General features: G+C 44.9%; 2 protein-coding genes across 3 annotated transcripts in view; both read left to right on the top strand.

Annotated features, from left to right (window-relative positions):
• The window catches only part of exoc3l2b (exocyst complex component 3-like 2b), a 102,068-nt gene that overhangs the window by 6,625 nt on the left and 72,943 nt on the right, over positions 1–22,500 (top strand). Inside the window, exon 1 of one of the 2 annotated variants that reach the window (XM_080772408.1) lies at positions 13,167–13,379. The exons of the other annotated variant lie outside the window; for it this stretch is intronic. The gene's annotated coding sequence lies outside the window, so the exon portion shown is untranslated. Of the gene's footprint in view, positions 1–13,166; positions 13,380–22,500 lie in introns of those variants that run through there. 2 annotated transcript variants of the gene reach the window in all.
• On the top strand, positions 5,504–6,688 carry LOC308321896 (kelch domain-containing protein 3-like; the record flags this gene model as incomplete). Its single annotated transcript, XM_080772991.1, has 1 exon — positions 5,504–6,688. One exon carries the CDS (start codon positions 5,504–5,506, stop codon positions 6,686–6,688), a length of 1,185 nt encoding a protein of 394 aa, XP_080629117.1.

Raw genomic sequence — 22,500 nt, 5'->3', positions numbered from 1 at the left:
AGCGGCTCTGCCCAGCTCTCCAGCTCTCCTTTGGATCCCGGCCAAGCTTCCGGAACAGTCCTGACGTCCATCCGCTCCCGGGCTCCCCTGACACACACATCGCGTGTGTGTCTGTGTGTGTGTGTGTGTGTTCGTGTGTTCGTGTGTGCGTGAACTGTATGCGTGCGTGCGTCCACGTGTGTGTGCATGCACACGCATGTGTCGATGACAGTTTTATTCAGTCATGGTTTAAATAGGGTCATTGATGCTATAGCCTACAAGGCCACACACACACACACACACACACACACACACACACACATAGCTGGCCTGTCATTGTCAGCGCTCAGCTTCATTCACAAATAAGGGCACCGGTTCCGACCAAATGACAGCAGCCGACCCCGGGTGGTCGACCCGTGAGAGTTTGGGCCGAGATCCGATTATTTTACGAAAGACAGAGAGACCGGGCCGTGGCAGGGGGGCAATGAATGATTGTACACCAGGGGGTTTTCAATTCAAATCAGCCTGGCACGCAGGCAGTGTATATATGGCAGCTGGCCTATACTTTGCACTTTTTTTTGGAGTGGTGCAAACCACTCCAAGGAACAGCAATGTGTTGTTCACCTAAGTTCTTGAGCTTAGTCCAGTTACCCTGGGTAAACATAGTACATTTCCTTTATGTGACGTTAATGAGCGCCAGTATAATGAGTACCAGTAGGGGGCGCTGTTGTGCCAGAAACAGAGAGAGAGAGAGATAGTATTAGTGCTGCACTGTTGACTGCTAAAGAGAGAGAGAGAGAGAGAGAGAGAGAGAGAGAGAGAGAGAGAGAGAGAGAGAGAGAGAGAGAGAGAGAGAGAGAGAGGAGAGGAAGGGGGGGGGGGAGAGGAGAGGATGAGGGGGAGGGGGGGAGAGGGGATTTGCACCACTCAGTTCACACGAGTGTGATTTTTTTTTAATGGCTGTAAGGTGGAAATGAAGAGTTTACATATAGTACATACATAGTACATCATGCATACACCTTCCCTAATGATTATATCTGGATATCAGCATTTATTTATGGTGTATTAGATTGTCTCTATTATTAAGGTTATTGTAGCAGTCAATTTATATTGGGGGTCGGGAGGGGGCAGGGCGGGGGTCCCGAGACATTGCCAAAGCATTTCCATAAACGTTGAGAACCCCCATGGTATAGCCTACGGCGCCACACATCTTCACTTGACGCAGATAATGATATGGGAATAGGCCTACTGATATACACACTGACACGGAGCAAGACAGGAACGCCCAAAAACGTCACATCCGGTTTTTTACCCCGGGCAGAATTTTCTACGGCTGCCAACGCAACTTTTTCCAATCCTTAATCACATACGGACAAACGTCTATGCCGATAATATCTAACTTTCGGAGGTATAGCGTGCCTTGTCCACGGGTCCAACAGATCTTTCAACGTATGGCATTGGAAATACGTTTGATAAGCGCTACTCTGCGCAATATTGTTTTGGAAATGCCGCAAATTGCATTGCAGTGAACGAGAGCAAATCACAACTTACCCTGGGGGTGGTGACTCCACCCTGAATACGCGTTGAGGTGTCAGTGTATTATTGATTTCAGATGTTCACGTTCCAACGCAAACTGCAAACATGACCCGCTTTAAGTATACATTAGTAGTTTAATGACTATAGTACTAGTTCATAAAGTTACCATAAGTAGTCTATAGCCTGCAGAGAAGGTACCATGTACCGTCGCCCTGATGGTATAAGATGGTATTGGCTGTGTAACGGGTGTGTGTGTTGTCCCTAGTAATAGCTTTCCCCTTCCCGAGTATAACACGGTCTCATACATTGAAGTCATATACTCTCAAATCGTACCCCGGATATTATGCTGGACACGCTGATGATTTTATGGAGTTTGTTCTTATTGACCAATGATAGTGAGCTATACCAGGAAACAAAACTAAATGGAATGATTTCCCCCTCACTGTAAAATGTTTCGTTTCCCTTTTTACCTCCTTTATGATGAATTCCTGTTCTGTTCTTTGGCTAAATAGAAGTGTATATTTGTATACGTCTCTAAATGTAGATGAATTGAACAAGGTTGGACCCTCTTAATTGCGCATTGCGATGCATTGTGACCTTGTAGATCGGCTACATTTTGAAAGCGCAAAGTAAAAAAATTGCAGGGGCTTCTTTGCAATAAGATATTGACGTCGTATAACTTTAAAGTCTTCAAATGCTTGTATAGTGGCGTAAAATGTACTCCTCGTGAGAGAATGTATAGTCTACTGTACATTAGTACAGTAGACTAGATCTGACTAGACCCTAGATCTGCTGTTTATCACTCTTATCTGCACATTCTTTAACCCATTCTGACCGGGCACCCATTTTGGTGTTAGCATCATGTTATGCTTTACCTATTGAAAAATAGCAGATCTACAAGCTCATATCGCGCCACCGAGTGGCGCGATACGAGCTTGTAGGTCTGCTATTTTTGAAAAATCGAAGAACGACTGACATTTTTTAGAATCTGATCTCAGGTCAGAATGGGTTAATCAGACCAGTGTGTGACCAGTCGAAACCTCGTATGAATCTGATCTCAGGTCAGAATGGGTTAACCCCTGCCTCTCAATTTCTCTCTCATTTATCACACTCATGCATGCATGCAAGCATGCACGCACGCACGCACGCACGCACGCACGCACACACGCACTCACTTTCTATATATCTCCCTTCATAACTCCCCTATAGTTGCAACTAAGCCATATAGCTCAGTGGTTTTCACCCTGTGGTCGGGGGGCCCCCAGTGGTCCTTGAGGGGGTTCCAGGTGGTCCCCATGATGATGGAGATTTGGTAACAAAATGGACCCCTTATACTGTAGATCTTTAACCCTTGAGAACGTAAAATGAAACCAAAATGGACCCTTATGGGTCCATTTTGGTTTCATGGTTATAGTCGTCAAACAATAACACTTCTGTGCTTCTTGGTGTATGAGTTTCATTTGAAAGGAAAGAGGTAGTTCAAACCGTAGTTGAAACCGAAAGAACCACAATAGGCAAATATGAATAGATTTGTGCTTACAACTGCAAAGCTATGTATAATACAACTGTCATGTGATAAGTGGTAAAACGGTATTGTTGCTGAGTCATTGTGTAACATGGAGGTCAACCACTTAAGCCCTATTCCGCAGTGGTTCCCAAACTGGGGTCCGGGGACCCCCAGGGGTCCTCGAGGGAGTTGCAGCTAAATGATAGTTTGTAACCAAATGGACCCTCATGGGTCTGTAACTCAGAGAGTGTACAAATGGAACCAAATGGAACCAAATGGACCCGTCAGGGTCCGTATGAGTCCCTCAGAGTTAAATTAACTTTGATTTTATACAATATAAAACTGGGGGTCCCAGAGATAAAATTCCATTAAATGGGGGTCCGGTCAACCCGGGGGGTCCTTGAAATGAAAATGGTTGAAAATCACTGTTGCAGAAAACTCTTCTCTTTTGGGGGTCCCTGGCATGTTTTCAAATGGTGTTCCGTGGGGCTAATTGGTGTCAATATGTGGTCTCTGTGTCAAACCCTCTGATGGTGTTGTAGTACTGACCAACGCCTCCAAATACAAACATCTTTGTCCCGATGGATGTGGCAGAGTGACCTTGTAAAGCAGGGGTGGGCAACTTTGACGATGGAGAGGGCCACTATATTTCCACACTCACTCCCTACCTAGGGCTAAATATTACTGTCGTAGCAAAAATAGCTGATCTACAAGCTCAAAACGATCTGCTGTTTTTGCTATTTTTGAATTGGAATCCTGAAAATTTTCATTTTTATGTCATTTCAAATGCCTTTAATTATACGCGTGTTGAGCATTGAGCTACTAATTCAGACTGAAGTAATTAAAGCGGGTCATGTTTGCATGTTGTGGAATTGTAAACAGCTGAAACCAACATTATATCAGTATTCTGACATTAACCTGAGGGCCACATTAAGTGAAGGTGGGGGCCGCATGTGGCCCCCGGGGCCGCCAGTTGCCCACCCCTGTTGTAAAGCATGTGGCTGAGTTACTCTGGGGTTAATTACAGACCAGACCATTATGCTGCGGTGTCCAACTTGTAGGTGTCATTAGTCCATCCAGTCAGCTGGGTTTCTCCTCCATAGATAAATATGACCTTCCCCAGGAGGACACAGGCAGAGTAGCCGACCCTCCCCTCTGGAACAGACCCAGAAAACCCTGGGTTTAAACCATCCGTGGGTGTCCACATCGAATGCAAAAAGCACGTTGCAATACCCATCTGAGTATGCCTGGCACTGAATACCTCCCCAGAGGTAGATGGCATCTTCAATCACAACAGCTGAGTGGTACCTCGAGCAGAATGGAACCTCGCGGTGGCGTTCTCCTCTTCCTGGTGTCACCGGGGGCAACTTCCTCCAGCATAAAGACACTGTGTTGAAAACATACACACAAATCTGAGCCGTATCGTCATCACAGCGCCACCCAAAAGGTGTACACCTTGTGCTGCACTGAAACAACAGGATAAGAGAGTCTCTGTCTTCCAGTCAGACAAAAAAATTCTCAGACTGTAAATCACCTTGGATTTTATAAACAGACAAACTCTGAGAAACAATAAAGACCTCAGAGTGTTATCACATTTTATTGGTTCAGTGGCACAAAATCGCCTGCAAAGTTTGGCCAATCCACACAGCCGGTCCGTTGGGTTGGCCAATCAAGGAAGCTGATGACTGTCGATCTCCTAATATGGTCAACGTAATCCCCCCCCCCCCCCCCCCACCCCACCCCGGAAACGTGACAGTGTGACACGATTCGCTCTATGAACATGAACATCAGTGTTGTATCCTACAATGCGCGAGGGCTGCGTGTTGACCTCAGTGAAGCTGATGAATCGTGTAGTCGTGTTGTTGTGGACAAACTGCTGGATGGATGTCCAGGAGACATCCATGTCTAAACTCGATCCATATAAGGACTTTCAACGGGGTGGGGGAATCCACCACCGACCTGTGCTCTAAAGTGGTTCGAGGGAGGATCCCAGGGGGAGTGGCCACTTTGGGGAATAAACAATGTGACCAGTTGATTAACGTCATTAGACTGGGAGTTGACTGGGCTATTGGGATAGAGATGTGTTGTAGTGACAAAAAGTTAATGATTTTAAATATGAATGCTATAATAATGAGGATGAGTATCTCAGCAGCATGGCATTTATTATGTATTTTATTATTCAGGACAATCCCTCTACCTGTATCTATGTTATTGGTGACATGAACGCTGATGTCTCGGATGCTAACTCCTTATTTGGTAGGCATTTAATGTGAACATATCGGGCCCGCTGCGTTGCATCGGGCATTTCTGAAGCCGGCCTAGGTTGCGGTTGCTAAGTCGAGCGGATGGGCCGAGCTTTGCCGGACGTTTGTGGCGTTTGTATCCATAATACTGTAAAAGCGGCTGTGCCGCACAACAGCGCTCCATTATGTCTACAGAGGTATAGCGTAGCCTCTCTCGGGTCCCGTTCCGTTCCGCGACATGATGCACTGGACGCTGTACCGGAAGAGAGGATCAAAGAGGTACTACCATGCTGCCGTGGCGCTGGACCACAAGCTGTACACCTTTGGAGAGTACGACAAGTCCCACAGGGATCGGGTGGGCGTGCATGTCTTCAACACGGTGTCGTTGCGCTGGGCGAAGTTGCACCCCCCGGGGGGGGAGGAGGCGACTCGAAGCGGGGAACACCACCACCTGGAGGCTCCCTCCATGAGCTGGGGCCAAACGGCCGTGCTGATAGAAGCCGTCATCTACATCTTCGGGGGCTACTGGGAAGGGCTGTATCTGGACGCGCTGTACGGCTTCGACATCGACGCCCACGGGTGGTTCAGGCCCGAGACGTCCGGGGCCGTCCCCGAGGCGAGGAGCAACCACTCGGCCTTCGTCCTGGAGACGGCCATGTACATCTTCGGAGGGCTCAACGCCAGCGTGGGGTTCTTCACGAATGACATCTGCAAGCTGAACACCGCCACGATGGTCTGGTCTCTGATCAACACCGGAGGCACCCCGGCGCCCGTTTCCTTGTTTCACTCGTCCACCGTCATCGGGACGAGGATGTTTGTCTTCGGGGGCCGGGGGATTCAGTTCGACTACTACAACAGCATCAGCGTGTTTGACACGGAGACCGACCGCTGGCTGAGCGCGCCTTCCGCTCAGCTTCTTCCCGAACGGCGCGAGTGTCATTCGGCCTTTGCCTACAACGGGGAGCTGTATATATTCGGCGGCTACCGCAACGGCCGGACCTTCAACGACCTGTGGAGATTCAATCCGGACGCCATCTCCTGGAAGAAGGTCGAGCCCAGGGGCAAAGGCCCGTGTCCGATGTTTAGCATGTGTTGCAACATGGTGGGGGACTGCACCATCCTCTTCGGAGGAGGATACACGAGCATGCATTCGTCCATCCAAGTGTCTGACCTGTACATATTAGACTTAAGTCCTAGTCTGAAGACCTTGTCCAAGCTGGCGGTCATCCAGCACGGTCTGAGCCAGTCCGGACTCCCGCACGACGTCAGGTGGGAGCTGGCGGCCTTGACCAACGGCGGCGAAGGCAAGACTAACGTGCAGCGATTGCTCACGTCCAGCGTGTTCCGGTGGATGTTGACACTCCTGAGGGCCTTGAAGTCGCTCTTGACGCCCAGTTGTCTGACCAGTGCAACTCAGACTTAATAAGTCCTAATCTGAGGACGTTACGGATGCGCACGGCATCGGGTGGGAACGTATACGCAAGCAAGCATGGAGGCGAGCTACGTCGGTCTGTCGGACTGTGTTCAGTCCAGAGATATAGTCTTTCAAACCTCTAGACCGATCAGCGCCACACATTCCCTGTTCATGTTCCCAGCAGGTCCCTTTAGAACCGCCACACATATTCTTTCTTTTTGTTCTTCTCCAAAATTATGTTTTTTATATTATTTTTTTGAGGCGCTCCTATGCCTGCAGCTTTGTGTGTATGTGTACCCCCATAGCGATGATTTGATTGGCTGAGTGAGAACGGACTGTGATGTATGATGATAAGAGCGCCCCTCATTTTTTTCTTTTTACATTTAATTTAACTTCTATAGTGGAATTTGGAAGGCCTTACCTTTCCTTCGCTTCAAGGTTGGTCTGCGGATGATCTGCGTGGAGGTAAAGGCCAGCCAAACTAGATGCAGACCACAACGAGACCGCTACAAATGAGGACTTGCATGCCGTCAAGGCAGGCCATCCTCCAGAAGAGTGAGAAAAGGAGGACCTTAACTTAAGTCCTCGTCTCCCGCGAAGGCAGGCACCGAAGCACGCCTACAGAAACCGCAACAGAGACTGCCATTCCAAGAATGGGACTGTGCATGATGCGACCAGCTGTCCATATGGACTCGGAGAGTGTTTGAGTTAAAATGTGCACTGAAGATTTCACAGTGCAGATTCCAGTTTAATTCCGTGATTCTCAACCTTAATCACTTTAAGGATGACCAGTTTGATAAGGCCACAGACTCCCATTTGATAGTCTTTTTTTTGTAGGGGCGCCGCCGCTAGCCCCTCCTATATACAGCTTTTGTCCCCACACGTCTCATATTTGCCATCGACACTGAAAGGAGAAATTAGGTCATTATGTCCGTCAAATATGATGTAAATTTGATGTAAAATGCCATTAACAATAAAAGGGAAAATGTACGTCATATGTAGACGAGCAAATCGGCTAACCAATCACATCAATTCAGTTCACATGAGATGTATAATGTTACGAGTGCCCCTCACTTCACAGGGGTGTGATGTTTGGGCCTTTGGGGCTTTGGGCTTGTAAAATACAAGGGTACAAATACAGGGTGCACAAATGGACCCAAAATGGCTACAGACACATACGTAGGGGTCCATTTTGTTCCATTTAGGCTACCAGTTTTTACTGCTATCAAGATATAGAGGGAAGTTACGCGGGAAGTGTGCGGACCACTTCTACACTGTAAGTTATGCGGGAAGGTCTATACTGAGTGTCAAAACACTGCTTTCTGAAAAGTAACATTTGTATTTAATTTAAAATGCATTTAGTTATACTTATAGAGCGCCGCAGTCCCTCCCCCTTTCAGAAAAACGAGTGGCCCAGGACATGAAAACCCAATGCATTCTCCCATAGGCACTTCTTATTTAATTTATTTAAAGACGGTTACGCCGCGGACAAAGCCAACTCGGATCGTGACAAATCATGACAATGAACACAATGTTTTGGGCCGATCAAATAATTTATAAGACGAAAAACAAAACAAATAGTGTTGTCTCCTGACTTTCTTTTCTTCTTTCTAATGACGCCAAAATCTATCTATCTATCTATCTATCTATCTATCTATCTATCTATCTATCTATCTATCTATCTATCTATCTATCTATCTATCTATCTATCTATCTATCTATCTATCTATCTATCTATCTATCTCTAAATTGTGGGGACCTTATGGTCCTGTGTGTTAGTAACACAGTCACACACGCAGGCACACACACACACACACACACACACACACACACACACACACACACACACACACACACACACACACACACACACACACACACACACACACACACACACAAACAGCAGCGTGTGGAGCAGTGTAACAGGACCCGGCTGTCTAGCTTGTACATTATTGTGAAACAACTGAATCTCAGCCATGATGAACATCGAAGGAAGTGTTGATTCAAACATGAATGTTACACACACACACACACACACACACACACACACACACACACACACACACACACACACACTGACAAGGTCACAAGGCTGTGACGGGGTGTAGTGAGTTTGTAGATCAGCTATTGTCGAGACACATGTATAGGTTTTGTTTGGGGGATGATAATCTAAACCTACAGAGTATAACTATAGCCTAACTAAAGCTCTCATACGAACAGATCCATCTGTCACTCTGACAGAATGTTCTATGGACTCTTAAACAGTCAATTCATTTGGTTCCACTCTGACAGAATGTCTATGGACTCTTAACCAGTCCCTCCATTTGGTTCCACTCTGACAGAATGTCTATGGACTCTTAACCAGTCCTTTCATTTGGTTCCATTTTTACTCTCTGAGAAATGAAATGAACACTCAGGATATTACTGTATAGTTAAAGGTATATTCAGTGATTTCACTTAATTCAAATATCTATATATATATATATATATTATTTTTTTATATATAATCCTCCGTAATATAGAGTGTGCTAACCCTAACCCTGTCCCCAGTTAAAAAAACATTAGTTTTCGTTTTTGGCTAGGGTTAGTCAGCCTTCATCCAATCAGGAGGAGAGGGGCCTTCCTCCAATCATGATCGTGATTACAACGTGAAACCAAATGGACCCGTATATACGCCCTCGGGAGTTCTCGAGAGTCTAGAGAGACCCCTATACACCGAAGCTCCCCAGTGGCCGTCGCGTCATCGTCAACGCATGGGAATGTTCCTTTGAGTATAGCCTACTTTTTCCACCAGCGTGCATTACACAGCATTCTGTTGACCCCCTGTAAAGGTCACCGCATTACACAGCATTCTGTTGACCCCCTGTAAAGGTCACCGCATTACACAGCATTCTGTTGACCCCCTGTAAAGGTCACCGCATTACACAGCATTCTGTCGACCCCCTTTGAAGGTCACCGCGCTTCCGCTCATGTTGTGGTTCCTTTTGTTTTGGTCCCTTTTTGCTTCACAGGGCTGGGATTTAGATTTCAAAGGTGAGCGTGTGTATGCCTGTGTGCCTGTGTGCGTGTGTTTGTGTGTCCCCTCGAGAGACCCGGAAAATAAATCCCTGTTCAGCTTCCTCATAGACTTTTCAGAAATTATTTATTTAAAGACGTTTATACGCTGCGGACAAAGCCAACTCTTGTCGTGACAAATCATGACAATATAAACACAATGTTTTGGGCCAAACAAAGAATTATAGAAAGTAGAAAAAAAAGCACTTTTTTGTAATTATTTGTTTGGTCCAAAATATTGTGTGTGTTGTCATGATTTGTCACGACTCGAGTTGGCTTCGTACGACGCTTAAAAGGCTTTAAATAAATAAATACTTTTTGAAATGTCTATATGGGAAAAATGCATTTCCTGGGCCTGGCGTCGTCATGAAAGGGGGACTGCGGCGCTCTATTAAGGTTGTCTGTTCCATCCATTGTTGTGGTCAAACAGAGTTAGGGTGCTGATTATAGTGTCCATGCTGGCTCGCTGGAAACACTTGTGCTTTATTTACGCCCCTTATGTGTCTGTTTACTCTGAGGCTGTACAAGTGAACCAAATGGTTCCATTATGTGTACACTCTCAGAGTCATGGGGCTCCTTGACTATATAATTATGATAATAATAGAAACGTTAGAAAACCACCGTGGTACACCAAATGCAGAGTAATATAGTAAGAGAGTGGCGACACTACAGCGTTGACTCCCGTTGTAACAATGGAATGCGGAAGTGCTCATTCTATCTCAATGGGATAGTTCCAGCCATAGGAGCAATGTTTGGAACTATAGCCCATAACAAGGCACCCGCTTTGTCTCAATGGGATAGTTCCAATGTTTGGAACTATAGCCCATAGCACCCCACTTTGTCTCAATGGGATAGTTCCAATGTTTGGAGCTATAGCCCATAGGGCACCCCGCTTTGTCTCAATGGGATAGTTCCAATGTTTGGAGCTATAGACCATAGGGCACCCCGCTTTGTCTCAATGGGATAGTTCCAATGTTTGGAACTATAGCCCATAGGGCACCCCGCTTTGTCTCAATGGGATAGTTCCAATGTTTGGAGCTATAGCCCATAGGGCACCCCGCTTTGTCTCAATGGGATAGTTCCAATGTTTGGAATTATAGCCCATAGGGCACCCCGCTTTGTCTCAATGGGATAGTTCCAATGTTTGGAACTATAGCCCATAGCACCCCGCTTTGTCTCAATGGGATAGTTCCAATGTTTGGAACTATAGCCCATAGGGCACCCCGCTTTGCGGCGAGATCAAAGCGTGTCGCTACACTCTCCTACTCTTACACTCTGACTACGGTAAATGGAACAGAGCCCTAATTAGTACAATTGATAACACCTGTGCAGGAAGTGAGGGCCGGGTCTAATGTCTTTTCAATATGGCTGCTGTGCATATATATATATATAATGTAGACTATTACTATTAAACGGGTCACAAGAATGTACCAAGAGAAAAACCGCTGTGGAGATGGGGGGGGGGGCTAAAACATTTAGCTTGTATTTAGTTCAAATCCTACTATAAATGCGCCACGTATACGTGTCTGTCTGCGTGCATGTGTGTGTGTAATGCACGTGACTCGAGAACCGTTTGACCCACAGACTTCACGTTCGACACACGTGATCCACACCCCCGCAGGGAGTGCAGGGCCCGGTATGGAGTCAGAACACACACCACCACAAATGGCTAGCCTCTGGCCAGGCTCTGCCAGTGGGCCTCATGAGGCCAACTCCTTTCACCTGGGCCAGGCTCTGCCAGTGGGCCTAATGAGGCCGAGTCCTTTCACCTGGGCCAGGCTCTGCCAGTGGGCCTATAATGAGGCCAAGTCCTTTCACCTGGGCCAGGCTCTGCCAGTGGGCCTAATGTTTACAGCCTCTGCCTCAGCCAATTGAGGCTCAACCAATCAGGCTCTGCCAGTGGGCCGAATTGATTGCCAAGTTCACTTTTCACAGTCAGTTTAGCAGTCTTCAGGCACTGTATAGGCACACAGCCAGGCACATACACAGATCTCCATGCATGTGGGACACCGGTTGACAGTTTAAACGGATGCTATGACAACGCATATCATTAGGTTCCCAACTTGCATCGTTCCCAAGTATAGGCCGGTTGGCGGACTGCGACCGCCACGTACAGGTCTATTATACAATAATATTGCGCTGAAAGGCTATCTGTGTTTGTGTTTGTGCGTGCGTGCGTGTGGGCGCACGTGCGTGTGTGTGTGCGGCCGTGCGTGTGTCAACATGTGTGCGTAACGTTATTTCATCATTAGCGGCGCTATATATATATGTCAAGCCAGCGTATGTTTACCAGCGTTTTGAAGCCACAGTTAATAAGAAGTGAATAGGTTTTAGAGTGTGTATTCACACATGTGTGCTGTGCTGGTGTGAGGAATGTCAAACTATTAGTCATGCTTGTTGTTTCATAGAAAGTGACAGCCTGCCATTTGACCCGCGCCGCACACAGCTGCTGATGTGTTGATAACATGCTCGTATAGTCGTGTGTGTGTGTGAGTGTGTGTGTGTGCGCGTGTGCGTGTGCGTGTGCGTGTGTGTGTGTGTGTGTGTGTGTGTGTGTGTGTGTGTGTGTGCGTGTGTGTGTGTGTGTGTGTGCGCGTGTGCGTGCGCGTGCGTGTGCGTGTGCGTGTGTGTGTGTGTGTGTGTGTGTGTGGACATACAGTATATCATCCTAACAGAGTTCAACATGGCTTCATGATATCTTCAGTTGACTTACCGGGTAATCAAGATTTATTTTATGTATCCATGAATTCCAGAACCCTGTCTGTCTGTCGGTCTGTGTGTGGTTTGTTTAATGTTCGTCTTGTCTAGACAAACATTAACCCATTCAGGCCAGACGTCGAAAAAAAAAAAAAAAACATGAACATTTTCGGAAAGATTTGAGGCACATTTTTACGATTTTTCCAAAAATAGCAGATCTACAAGCTCATAGCTTGAGCTTGATGGTGTAAGATGATAAGGGTTGGTAAAGCGCCCCTCATCACTTCACACGAGTGTGATTTTATTTGTTTAGATACTTTCACATTTCAAAGACAAACAGGTCACCCCTGTAAATAACTTTTTCATCCACTACACTCACTGTTACTTCATAATCATAGAACCTACATTTATGTCATATTAATTACATTACGCAAAATATGTCAATCTTTCCCCTTAATATAATAGGGGCTTTTTGTGTTTCCCTTTTATCAACTGAAAGTGCAAACTGGTAAAAAAAGAAAAAAATGAAAAAAAAGTATTCAATCAATCAAAACAAATATATTTTGTATGAGAATTCAGAGAATCAAGGCAGCGAGGTAACAGCGGGGGAACAGCGACCCCTGGGACTCAAACTATTCCACGGGTCACCAATGTGTGTGTAACAGCGGCACGCAGCTGGGTGCACATAAAGGTAGGCTTCCAGCGGCGGACTGCCGTCAGTCAGTCAGTCACTTCCTTGGTGCGCAGCGGAGCAGACAGAGCTGTCTGTGAGTCTGACTGACCGGACTGCAGTTTGCGGAGCCCCGTATTCATCACATCATCTGTTCCTGTTTAGTTGTGCTGTGCTGTGCTGTTCTCTTTTCTTTTCTATTGTTCTTCTTTTATTTTTATTTTTTTCCCTTTTTTGAGTGGATTTGGTCGCAGAGAGCAGGCAAAATGAATCGCTTCAGTAAGTGCACTTTTTATGTCACCTATAAATGTCATTGTGTCAGCTGTAGCCTATTGTGTGTTAATTGCAGCATCATGTCATTCAAACTTTTTTTTTAATGATTTAATGTTAAAAAATCACTGGGTTTATGCTCAGATAGATTTATATGATATCTAAACAAATTAGTTTATTGGAATTATTTGATTTGACTAAAATGACAAACTTGTATTCTTGTCCTTATTGCCATTGTTGGATGGGAGATATAGCCTATACGTGTTTTTCTCTTTTGCGCAAATAATGAATTCCTGACTCATGAAGAATATATAGCTGTGGATATATTAGTCACTCACCAGTGAATGAGTTGACTGACACATCATGAAAACTTAAAGTACACACGTTTAACTCTCTTGACCTCAAACTATCACACCCTCTCTCTCTCTCTCTCTCTCTCTCTCTCTCTCTCTCTCTCTCTGTCTTTGCATATAAGGCTAAATGTGTGTCCTTACATGTGATGTTATGTCAGTGATGTCACCAGTGGTGGAGAAAGTTCTCAATGTTGTTACTTATAAGTAAAAGTATCAATTACTGCAATGTAGTATAGAATACTCTGGTACGAGCAATAAGTCCAGAATTCAAAATGTACTTGAGTAAAAGTAGAAAAGTATTGGCATCAAAATATGCGTGCAGAATGTGATTATGTATAAGTGAAGTATATTTCCTATATATTCCAAGTCCATTTTATTGTCATAGTGTAGAATACAAAGTATAGGTGCATGTCCAACAAACCAGGTAGGCTGGTTTGTTTGTGGTCACTATAGTTAGTGGCCATACTGGCTATTCTGAGATTCCTATAGCCTGCTAAGTCATGACATGTTTGCTCAACTGAGAGACAACTTAGAACAGTTATTTAAGCTATATTTAACGTGAATTGTAGTTCCATATACATCATAAGTTATCATTATGTATTAAAAGTATTAAAATCTTTTGAAAATATAGCAGATCAACAAGCTTGCAGATCAACAAACTGCAAATACCCATTTCCAAACAGCCAAAGTTTAAATTGGGCCGAAGTGGTTACTGGTTAATGTATTAATCTAGATAAAGTAACAACTAAACATTTTCAAATAATGTTTAGAAGTGGAGTAAAAAGAAGTATAGGCCTACAATATTTGGATCTGAGATCGATGTACAGTGTAGGCTATAGTGGGAGTCGAAATAAATGTATTGGACATTGGAAACGGTCAAGCAAAATACAATATTGTATTTAAGTACAGTACTTAAGTAAATGTACTCAGTTACTTCACACCACTGGATGTCACAGTGCGTCGCGATTAGAAAAATGCTGAGTATAGATCCCATGCGCTCTCTCTCTCTCTCTCTCTCTCTCTCTCTCTCTCTCTGCATGTCTGTCAGTCTCTTCTCATTCCGGCTGGTTGACATTGGAAGGTTTTGTGTCCTTATTTCCCTGTGCTGACAAGGTCACCACGACCCCTATGCTTCTGAGTCCTTTCCCTATGTGCTGACAAGGTCACCACGACCCCTATGCTTCTGAGTCCTTTCCCTATGTGCTGACAAGGTCACCACGACCCCTATGCTTCTGTGTCTTTGCTCTGCGGACCGTCAGTGTCCAAATCAGAGGCTATATGAGCTGTGTTTTAATACAGCTTTAATACGATCCTTAAAAAGTGCCACAAATATATAGGGTCTGTAATGATATGTATTACGGCTGGGGTAAAACAAAACAAAGAAATAGCGCCTTGGTAGTACTGTTTTTCCAGGTGAAAACGTGTGACATTGTGCTGCGACGTCTGACACAACGAATAATAACCAACAGGCCTCATTGTTGTCACATGTTTCTCTGCGTGCGCACGTTGTGTGTGAGTGTGTGTGTGTGTGTGTGTGTGTGTGTGTGTGTGTGTGTGTGTGTGCGTGTGCATTGTCTGTCCTCTCTTATCCAGATGTGTGTCCCTAAAAAAGGGTGTCATATCTTTCTGAGGCCAACGTCTTGTCTGATCTCTCTCTCTCTCTCTCTCTCTCTCTCTCTCTCTCTACTCATCTCACTGGTCCTTTTTATAAGCCAGCCCGTTCCCCAACGTTTCCACCTCAAGGACAACCCAAATTGATACTATAGCCTGCGGGACATGCTGTCCGACATGCTGTTAGTACTCCAAAGTATCGCCCGTGCGGTTTCCGTTTGAGGTTAGAGTTAGGGTTTGGAGATAGGGAAATAAAGAAAAAAAATAATCCACTCAAGTTTGGACAAAAATGTGATTATTTTGTTTCTCAACTGATTCTGACAGGACTTTAGGTCTACTAGCCAGTATAAAAAAAATCTACCCTATAATCTGCTCATTGCAAATACCCTAAATTTGCCGTAAAATAATCCAAGATGGCCCCATTGACAGCCTATTATAATCCAACATCTTCTACATTTCATCATGCTTTATGTATAGCATGTGACGTGTCAAACCAGGAGGTTTTCACGATTCTGAATTCATTCCAAGCATTAGTTTTACACAAAACACACTCCTTGAGGCTAAATTCGGCCAGAGCCGTCATCACAAATGTGCTGCTGACCTCATCACATTTGTGATGACGGATATGGACAATTTCTAGCCAAAGGAGTGTTTCTCGTTCAATGCTTGGAATGGATCCAGAATCCTGAATAACCCCTAGTTTGACACGTGACATGCTATACATGAAGCATAATTAAATGTAGAAAATATTAGCATGATACATGGCTGTCAATGGGGCCATCTTGGATTAACAAATTTGACCTGACGTCGAAAATTAAAAAATGTCTTCTATTAAAATCATGACAGTTTTCTGAAATACCTCATGTTTCTATATCAGTGGTGCTCAATATTTGTCAAGTACCACCAGAATTATGTGTATTTGGCTTTTGGCCAGCGACCCCAATTTGAAAACATGCTGTTCCAGGGACCTCCCCAAGAAGCAAAAAAAAAAAAAAGTTAAAAACGTTCGCTCTGAAAGAATATATATTCAAAGATTTGCGTCACATTTTCACGATTTCTCAAAAATAGCAGACCTACAGCAAGCACTCGGTGCAGCGCTATGAGCTTGTAGATCTGCCATTTTTCAATAGCTATAAAGCATAAAATAATGCTTTAAAACGGGTTCCTGCCCAGAATGGGTTAATTCAAAATCTAATCCTGTCAGAATCAGTTGAGAAACAAAATAATCACATTTTGTCCAACCTCTGGCATTTATTTACCTGACTTGTATACACTCTCAGAGTTACAGACCCGTAAGGGTCCAAATTTGGTTCCACTTGTACACTCTCTACAGACCCGTAAAGGTTCATTTGGTTCCATTTGTATGCTGCTCTCAGATAGTTACAGACCCATAAGGGTACATTTTTGTTCCATTTGTATACACTCTCAGAGTTACAGACCTGTATAAAGGTCCATTTGGTTCCATTTGTATGCTGCTCTCAGATAGTTACAGACCCATAAGGGTACATTTTTGTTCCATTTGTATTTTGTACACTCTCAGAGTTACAGACCCGTAATTTGGTTCTCCATCTGTGCAATCTCTTGAGTTATACAGACCTCTATTGGGGTCAATTTGGTTCTGACCTGTGTAAGGGTCCATTTGGTTCCATTTACACACGCTCTGTAAAAAATGAACAACGATAAATCCCAGCGGAATGTGATGCAGGCCTTATAGTATCTCTAGCCCTTGGGAATCCCGGGCAACTTATTATGGTTTTATAAGAGGCTGGAATAGCTCCTCAACATTAACCCATTTTGGTCGGGAACCCCTTTTGGTGTTATAGCATTATGCTTTAGCTATTGAAAAATAGCAGATCCACAAGCTCAGAGCGCGCCACCGAGTGGCGCGCTATGAGCTTGTAGGTCTGCTATTTTTGAAAAATCGTGGAAAATGTGCCTCAAATTTTGGAATATATATTTTTTCAGAACAAACGTTTTTAACTCAAATCTTTGCTTCTATATAGGGGAGGTCCCTGGAACGACATATTTTCAGATGAGGGGTCTCGGAGGCCAATTCGCAGATCATTTTTGGTGTCCTTGACATATTGAGTGATATTATAGGCCTATAGAAACATGCAGGTATATTTCAGAAAACTGTCAGGATTTAGAAGACATATATTTTTCAGGCCTAAACGGGTTAAGTGCAGCACTTAAAGGGTAAAGATGCTGCTCTCTGATCCATAATGCTTATACATTCTCTCCCGTCCCCCCCCTCACAGCTTATTATCTTAGCTGTCCGTGTTCGATGCGTGATAGAGGGCTGCATGCCGTATAGCGGCCAATGGAATGTTTTTTTATTGCTTTGTCTTGGTTTCCAAGTTCCAACTCTCTCTCTCTCTCTCTCTCTCTCTCTCTCTCTCTCTCTCTCTCTCGCATGCACACACACACACACACACACACACACACACACACACACACACTGACTCACTCACCTGTCATAACTTTATGCAGTGTGGCGGGTTAGTTAGACCTTGCCCTGCGGCGTTGGGAGCTGCAGTTAACGTTTTACAGCGCGGCCATTACAAAGAACATGAAGTTACTGTGTACATATATATATATATATATATATATATATAAAATAAAACTGTCTGTCTCTCCTACACTGTCTCCCTCTCACTGTCTCCCTCTCAGCTGTCTTGCTGTCTGTCTCTCCTAGACACTGTCTGTCTCTCAGCTGTCCTATACGGTCTGTCTCTCCTGTCTCTCCCCTCTCATCTGTGCAACCTTCAGCCTGCCCCCCCCCCCCCCCCCCCCCCCCCCACACACACACACACACACACACACACACCCATTATTGTCTTCATCAATCACAATGATGAATAGTGAACTGATAAGGATGTATAAAGATGGCACTTCCTCATGTTGTGACTCAGATAATGTGTAAACCTAATGACCTGCAGATCATTTACAATATAAGGCTGTCACCATTACAGGTTTAAGTGGATGATTAATTGCCACATTATATAATTGCGATGAATGATTTTTGTTTTCTTTCTTGCATTGCACAATCTGGAACGTTACAATGTGTATTTCTCGGTCGGGTCTCACGGTTCTCCAGAACTCCCTGTCGGTGAATTATCTCCATACAATGACCACCTAGCCAGATATGACCCCTTACATAACAGACTTTGGCGATTGACCAATCAGAATCAAGCATTCAACCAAGGGCCTTTCTGTGTGGTCGTTTGCATGTTCTCCCTGTGTCCTTTAGGGTAGGTACCCTCATATGTTCTCCCCGTGTCCCCTAGGGTAGGTACCCTCACATGTTCTCCCCGTGTCCCCTAGGGTAGGTACCCTCAAATGTTCTCCCCGTGTCCCCTATAGGGTAGGTACCCTCACATGTTCTCCCCGTGTCCCCTAGGGTAGATACCCTCACATGTTCTCCCCGTGTCCCCTAGGGTAGGTACCCTCACATGTTCTCCCCGTGTCCCGTAGGGTAGGTATACCCTCACATGTTCTCCCCGTGTCCCCTATAGGGTAGGTACCCTCACATGTTCTCCCCGTGTCCCCTAGGGTAGGTACCCTCACATGTTCTCCCCGTGTCCCGTAGGGTAGGTATACCCTCACATGTTCTCCCCGTGTCCCCTATAGGGTAGGTACCCTCACATGTTCTCCCCGTGTCCCCTATAGGGTAGGTACCTCACATGTTCTCCCCGTGTCCCCTATGGTAGGTACCCTCACATGTTCTCCCCGTGTCCCCTAGGGTAGGTACCCTCACATGTTCTCCCCGTGTCCCCTAGGGTAGGTACCCTCACATGTTCTCCCCGTGTCCCCTATAGGGTAGGTACCCTCACATGTTCTCCCCGTGTCCCCTAGGGTAGGTACCCTCACATGTTCTCCCCGTGTCCCCTAGGGTAGGTACTCTCACATGTTCTCCCCGTGTCCCCTATAGGGTAGGTACCCTCACATGTTCTCCCCGTGTCCCCTAGGGTAGGTACCCTCACATGTTCTCCCCGTGTCCCCTAGGGTAGGTACCCTCACATGTCCTCCCCGTGTCCCCATAGGGTAGGTACCCTCACATGTTCTCCCCGTGTCCTCTAGGGTAGGTATACCCTCACATGTTCTCCCCGTGTCCCCTAGGGTAGGTACCCTCACATGTAGTAAACATGCAGTAATCCTGGTCTCTAAACTGCCTCCCCCTGGCCAGCCGGGGCGCCTGATGGAGGGGAAAGGAACTGGTTGGAATAACGTGTTCCTTCCATGCGCTACGTCCAACCAGGGAAACTCCCCCGTCAGGTGTAAAGGAGCAATGTGGACACTCATGCATGAACGTTCAAGTCCGTTGTTCTCCCCAGGTTGGCGGGGATAGCTTGTAGGTCTGCTATTTTTGAAAAATCGTGAAAACATGCCTCAAACCTTTGAATATATATTATCACAGAGTGAAAGTTTCAACTCAAATCTTTGCTTCTGGGGGGGGGGGGGGGGGGGGGTCCCTGGAACAACATATATTTTCAGATGGGGCTCGGAGTCGGTGGCCTATTTTTGGGGTCCTTGACATGGAATATTGAGAACCACTGAAACATTAGGTTTTTCAGAAAACTGTCGTGATTTTGAAGACATTTCTTTGAATTTCGACGTCAGGTTATATTTCAGAAAACTGGAAGGATTTGGACTAAAGGGAAAGCTGAGCGTTTTAACTGTGCAGCTGCCCTCAATCAGCACACTGGAGGTGCAGCTGGAACTGTAACGCAACACAGCTGTAGACCTATACTGTAGCTATACAGTATGTACACACTTGGACGCTTATTGTATAACCCATTCTGACCTGAGATCAGATTCTAAAAATGTCTTCTATACATCCTAACAGTTTTCTCAAAAAGCTTTGTTTCTATGTCAGTCATTCTTCGATTAAAAAAATAAATAGCAGACCTACAAGCTCGTAGCGCGCCACTCGGTGGCGCGCTATGAGCTTGTAGATCTGCTATTTTTCAATAGCTATAAAGCATAACATGATGCTAACACCAAAAGGGGTTCCCCACCAAAATGCGATAATGTTGTTGGCATTATGTGTGTTGGCTATTCTGTACTAGGTATGGTACACGTGGAGTGGTACACACCACGCACAGTATAGTCTTGATATTTTCACCTAAGCCATAATCATACACAATAAACACTACGTTATCCGTTATTAATCGACAGTATATTGTGAAAATAGCCGATCTACAGTATATAGAGTATGAGCTTGTAGATTAGGTATAAAAAAAGTACCCTTTCTTATGTGATGTTTGAAAATCTGGCCATGTTTTTAAAGTATAGTTTATTATATTTTTGACATGTCTAAAAGGTTCTTACATTGCATTATACTTACACTGTTGGTTCGCTTACAGACAGACAGACAGACAGACAGACAGACAGACAGACAGACAGACAGACAGACAGACAGACAGACCTGGTCTTGGCACAGGGGGTGCGTGAGCCGACGAGAATTAAGATCGTTTGTCTTGTGTTTTCATTTGGAAACTCGTGTCTGTCACCAGAAATGGTGAAACCTCCGAGACCAAATCATGTCGTGTAATCCAATCCTGTCATGACCTTAACCCATTCTGACCTGAGATCAGATTACAAAAAAAATGTCTTCTACATATCCTGACAGTTTTCTGAAAAATCTATGTTTCTATGTCAGTCGTTCTTTGATTTTTCAAAAATAGCAGACCTACAAGCTCGTAGTGCGCCACTCGGTGGCGCGCTACGAGCTTGTAGATCTGCTATTTTAAATTTAAATAGCTAAAGCATAACAAGAAGAGAAAAGAGAAGAAAAAAGAAAAACATGAATAATGCTTCCACAACTGCACACACATGTGCAGGTTCTGTCGTCCACAGACCGGTGGAGGGAAAAGTAACTAAGTATATGTACTTGAGTATAGCCTGGCAATCCATGCAGACCATTCTGCCAGTGCAATAATAAATGAGTCTGGCCATGTGACGTCAGACTATAGTTTTATTATTCTTTCTCCCCTAAATACTTTTATTTCTACTCCTATACTCTCATCTCAGAGGCAAATATTGTTTTACTCCACGACGATGATATTTGAAAACGTTAGTTATATGCAGTTATATGCAATATATGCATTTTTTTGGCGGGTCTTGATGCTGTCGTCGTAATGAGTGTTTTTAACACTTGCTGAAAACAGCCGATCTAGATCGAGGAGCTGTTTAAACTGGTCTTTCAGCCGTCTCTTGGGTCTCCATATAGCCTATTCAGTATTTAAGTAGTCCTACGTTACGTCCGGGTCATTTTGTAGTCCTACGTTACGTCCGGGTCATTTTGTAGTCCTACGTTACGTCCGGGTCATTTTGTAGTCCTACGTTACGTCCGGGTCATTTTGTAGTCCTACGTTACGTCCGGGTCATTTTGTAGTCCTACGTTACGTCCGGGTCATTTTGTAGTCCTACGTTACGTCCGGGTCATTTTGTAGTCCTACGTTACGTCCGGGTCCAAGTGGCACCAGCTCCCGTCCGCATCCCATTGTAAATAGAATATCCTAAACGCGTGAATCTTTTTACAATGACGTTATTTTTTCAGAAAGGGAAGCCATTGAGGGTTAAAATGGGTCCTAATGCTTCCAACTCGAGTGGAATTATTAATGTTTTGTACAAGTGTCCATGACAAAGAAAATATATGATGTGGACACAATAAAGACTATTATTATCATTATTATTGAAGGTGGCAACAGTCCATTTGCTCAGTACAATATTTCGGGGGCATATTTAGAATGTGTGCAGGCTTTAGTATGTTGAATCTAGTTTAGTAGTTTGCAATTAATGAGGGATTTAGTTGACACAATTAAATAAAATGGCGATAGTATTCCGTGTGGGACAGCCAGATTTGGGAGAGCAGAGCAGCTTTGTTGTTGCGAGGAAAGCGGTAAAATGAGACTTTCGTGGTTATTGTTTTCGTCTCAGATTTAGTCCGACGGAAAAGCACAAAAGTAGGACTCGGAAGTATCTCAGGAGGGAGCACTCACGTCACGGCTAAAATACTGAATAGAACCATGGGCCAGTTCACCAAACAGGGTCTGTTTGGGGAGGGATGAGTCTTCCTTTCGATACAAAGTGACCCGAGGAAGCGCAGCTGGTTCTTGGCGATGATCGCTTCCACGCTTCATGGGAGGTCGGCACGGGTTAGA

The sequence above is a fragment of the Protomyctophum bolini genome (assembly GCF_963924005.1).
Source record: "Protomyctophum bolini genome assembly, chromosome: 9".
NCBI classification, from domain to species: domain Eukaryota; kingdom Metazoa; phylum Chordata; class Actinopteri; order Myctophiformes; family Myctophidae; genus Protomyctophum; species Protomyctophum bolini.
The sequence above is the reverse complement of the archived record's forward strand: the minus strand, read 5'-3'. Positions and strand labels throughout refer to the sequence as shown.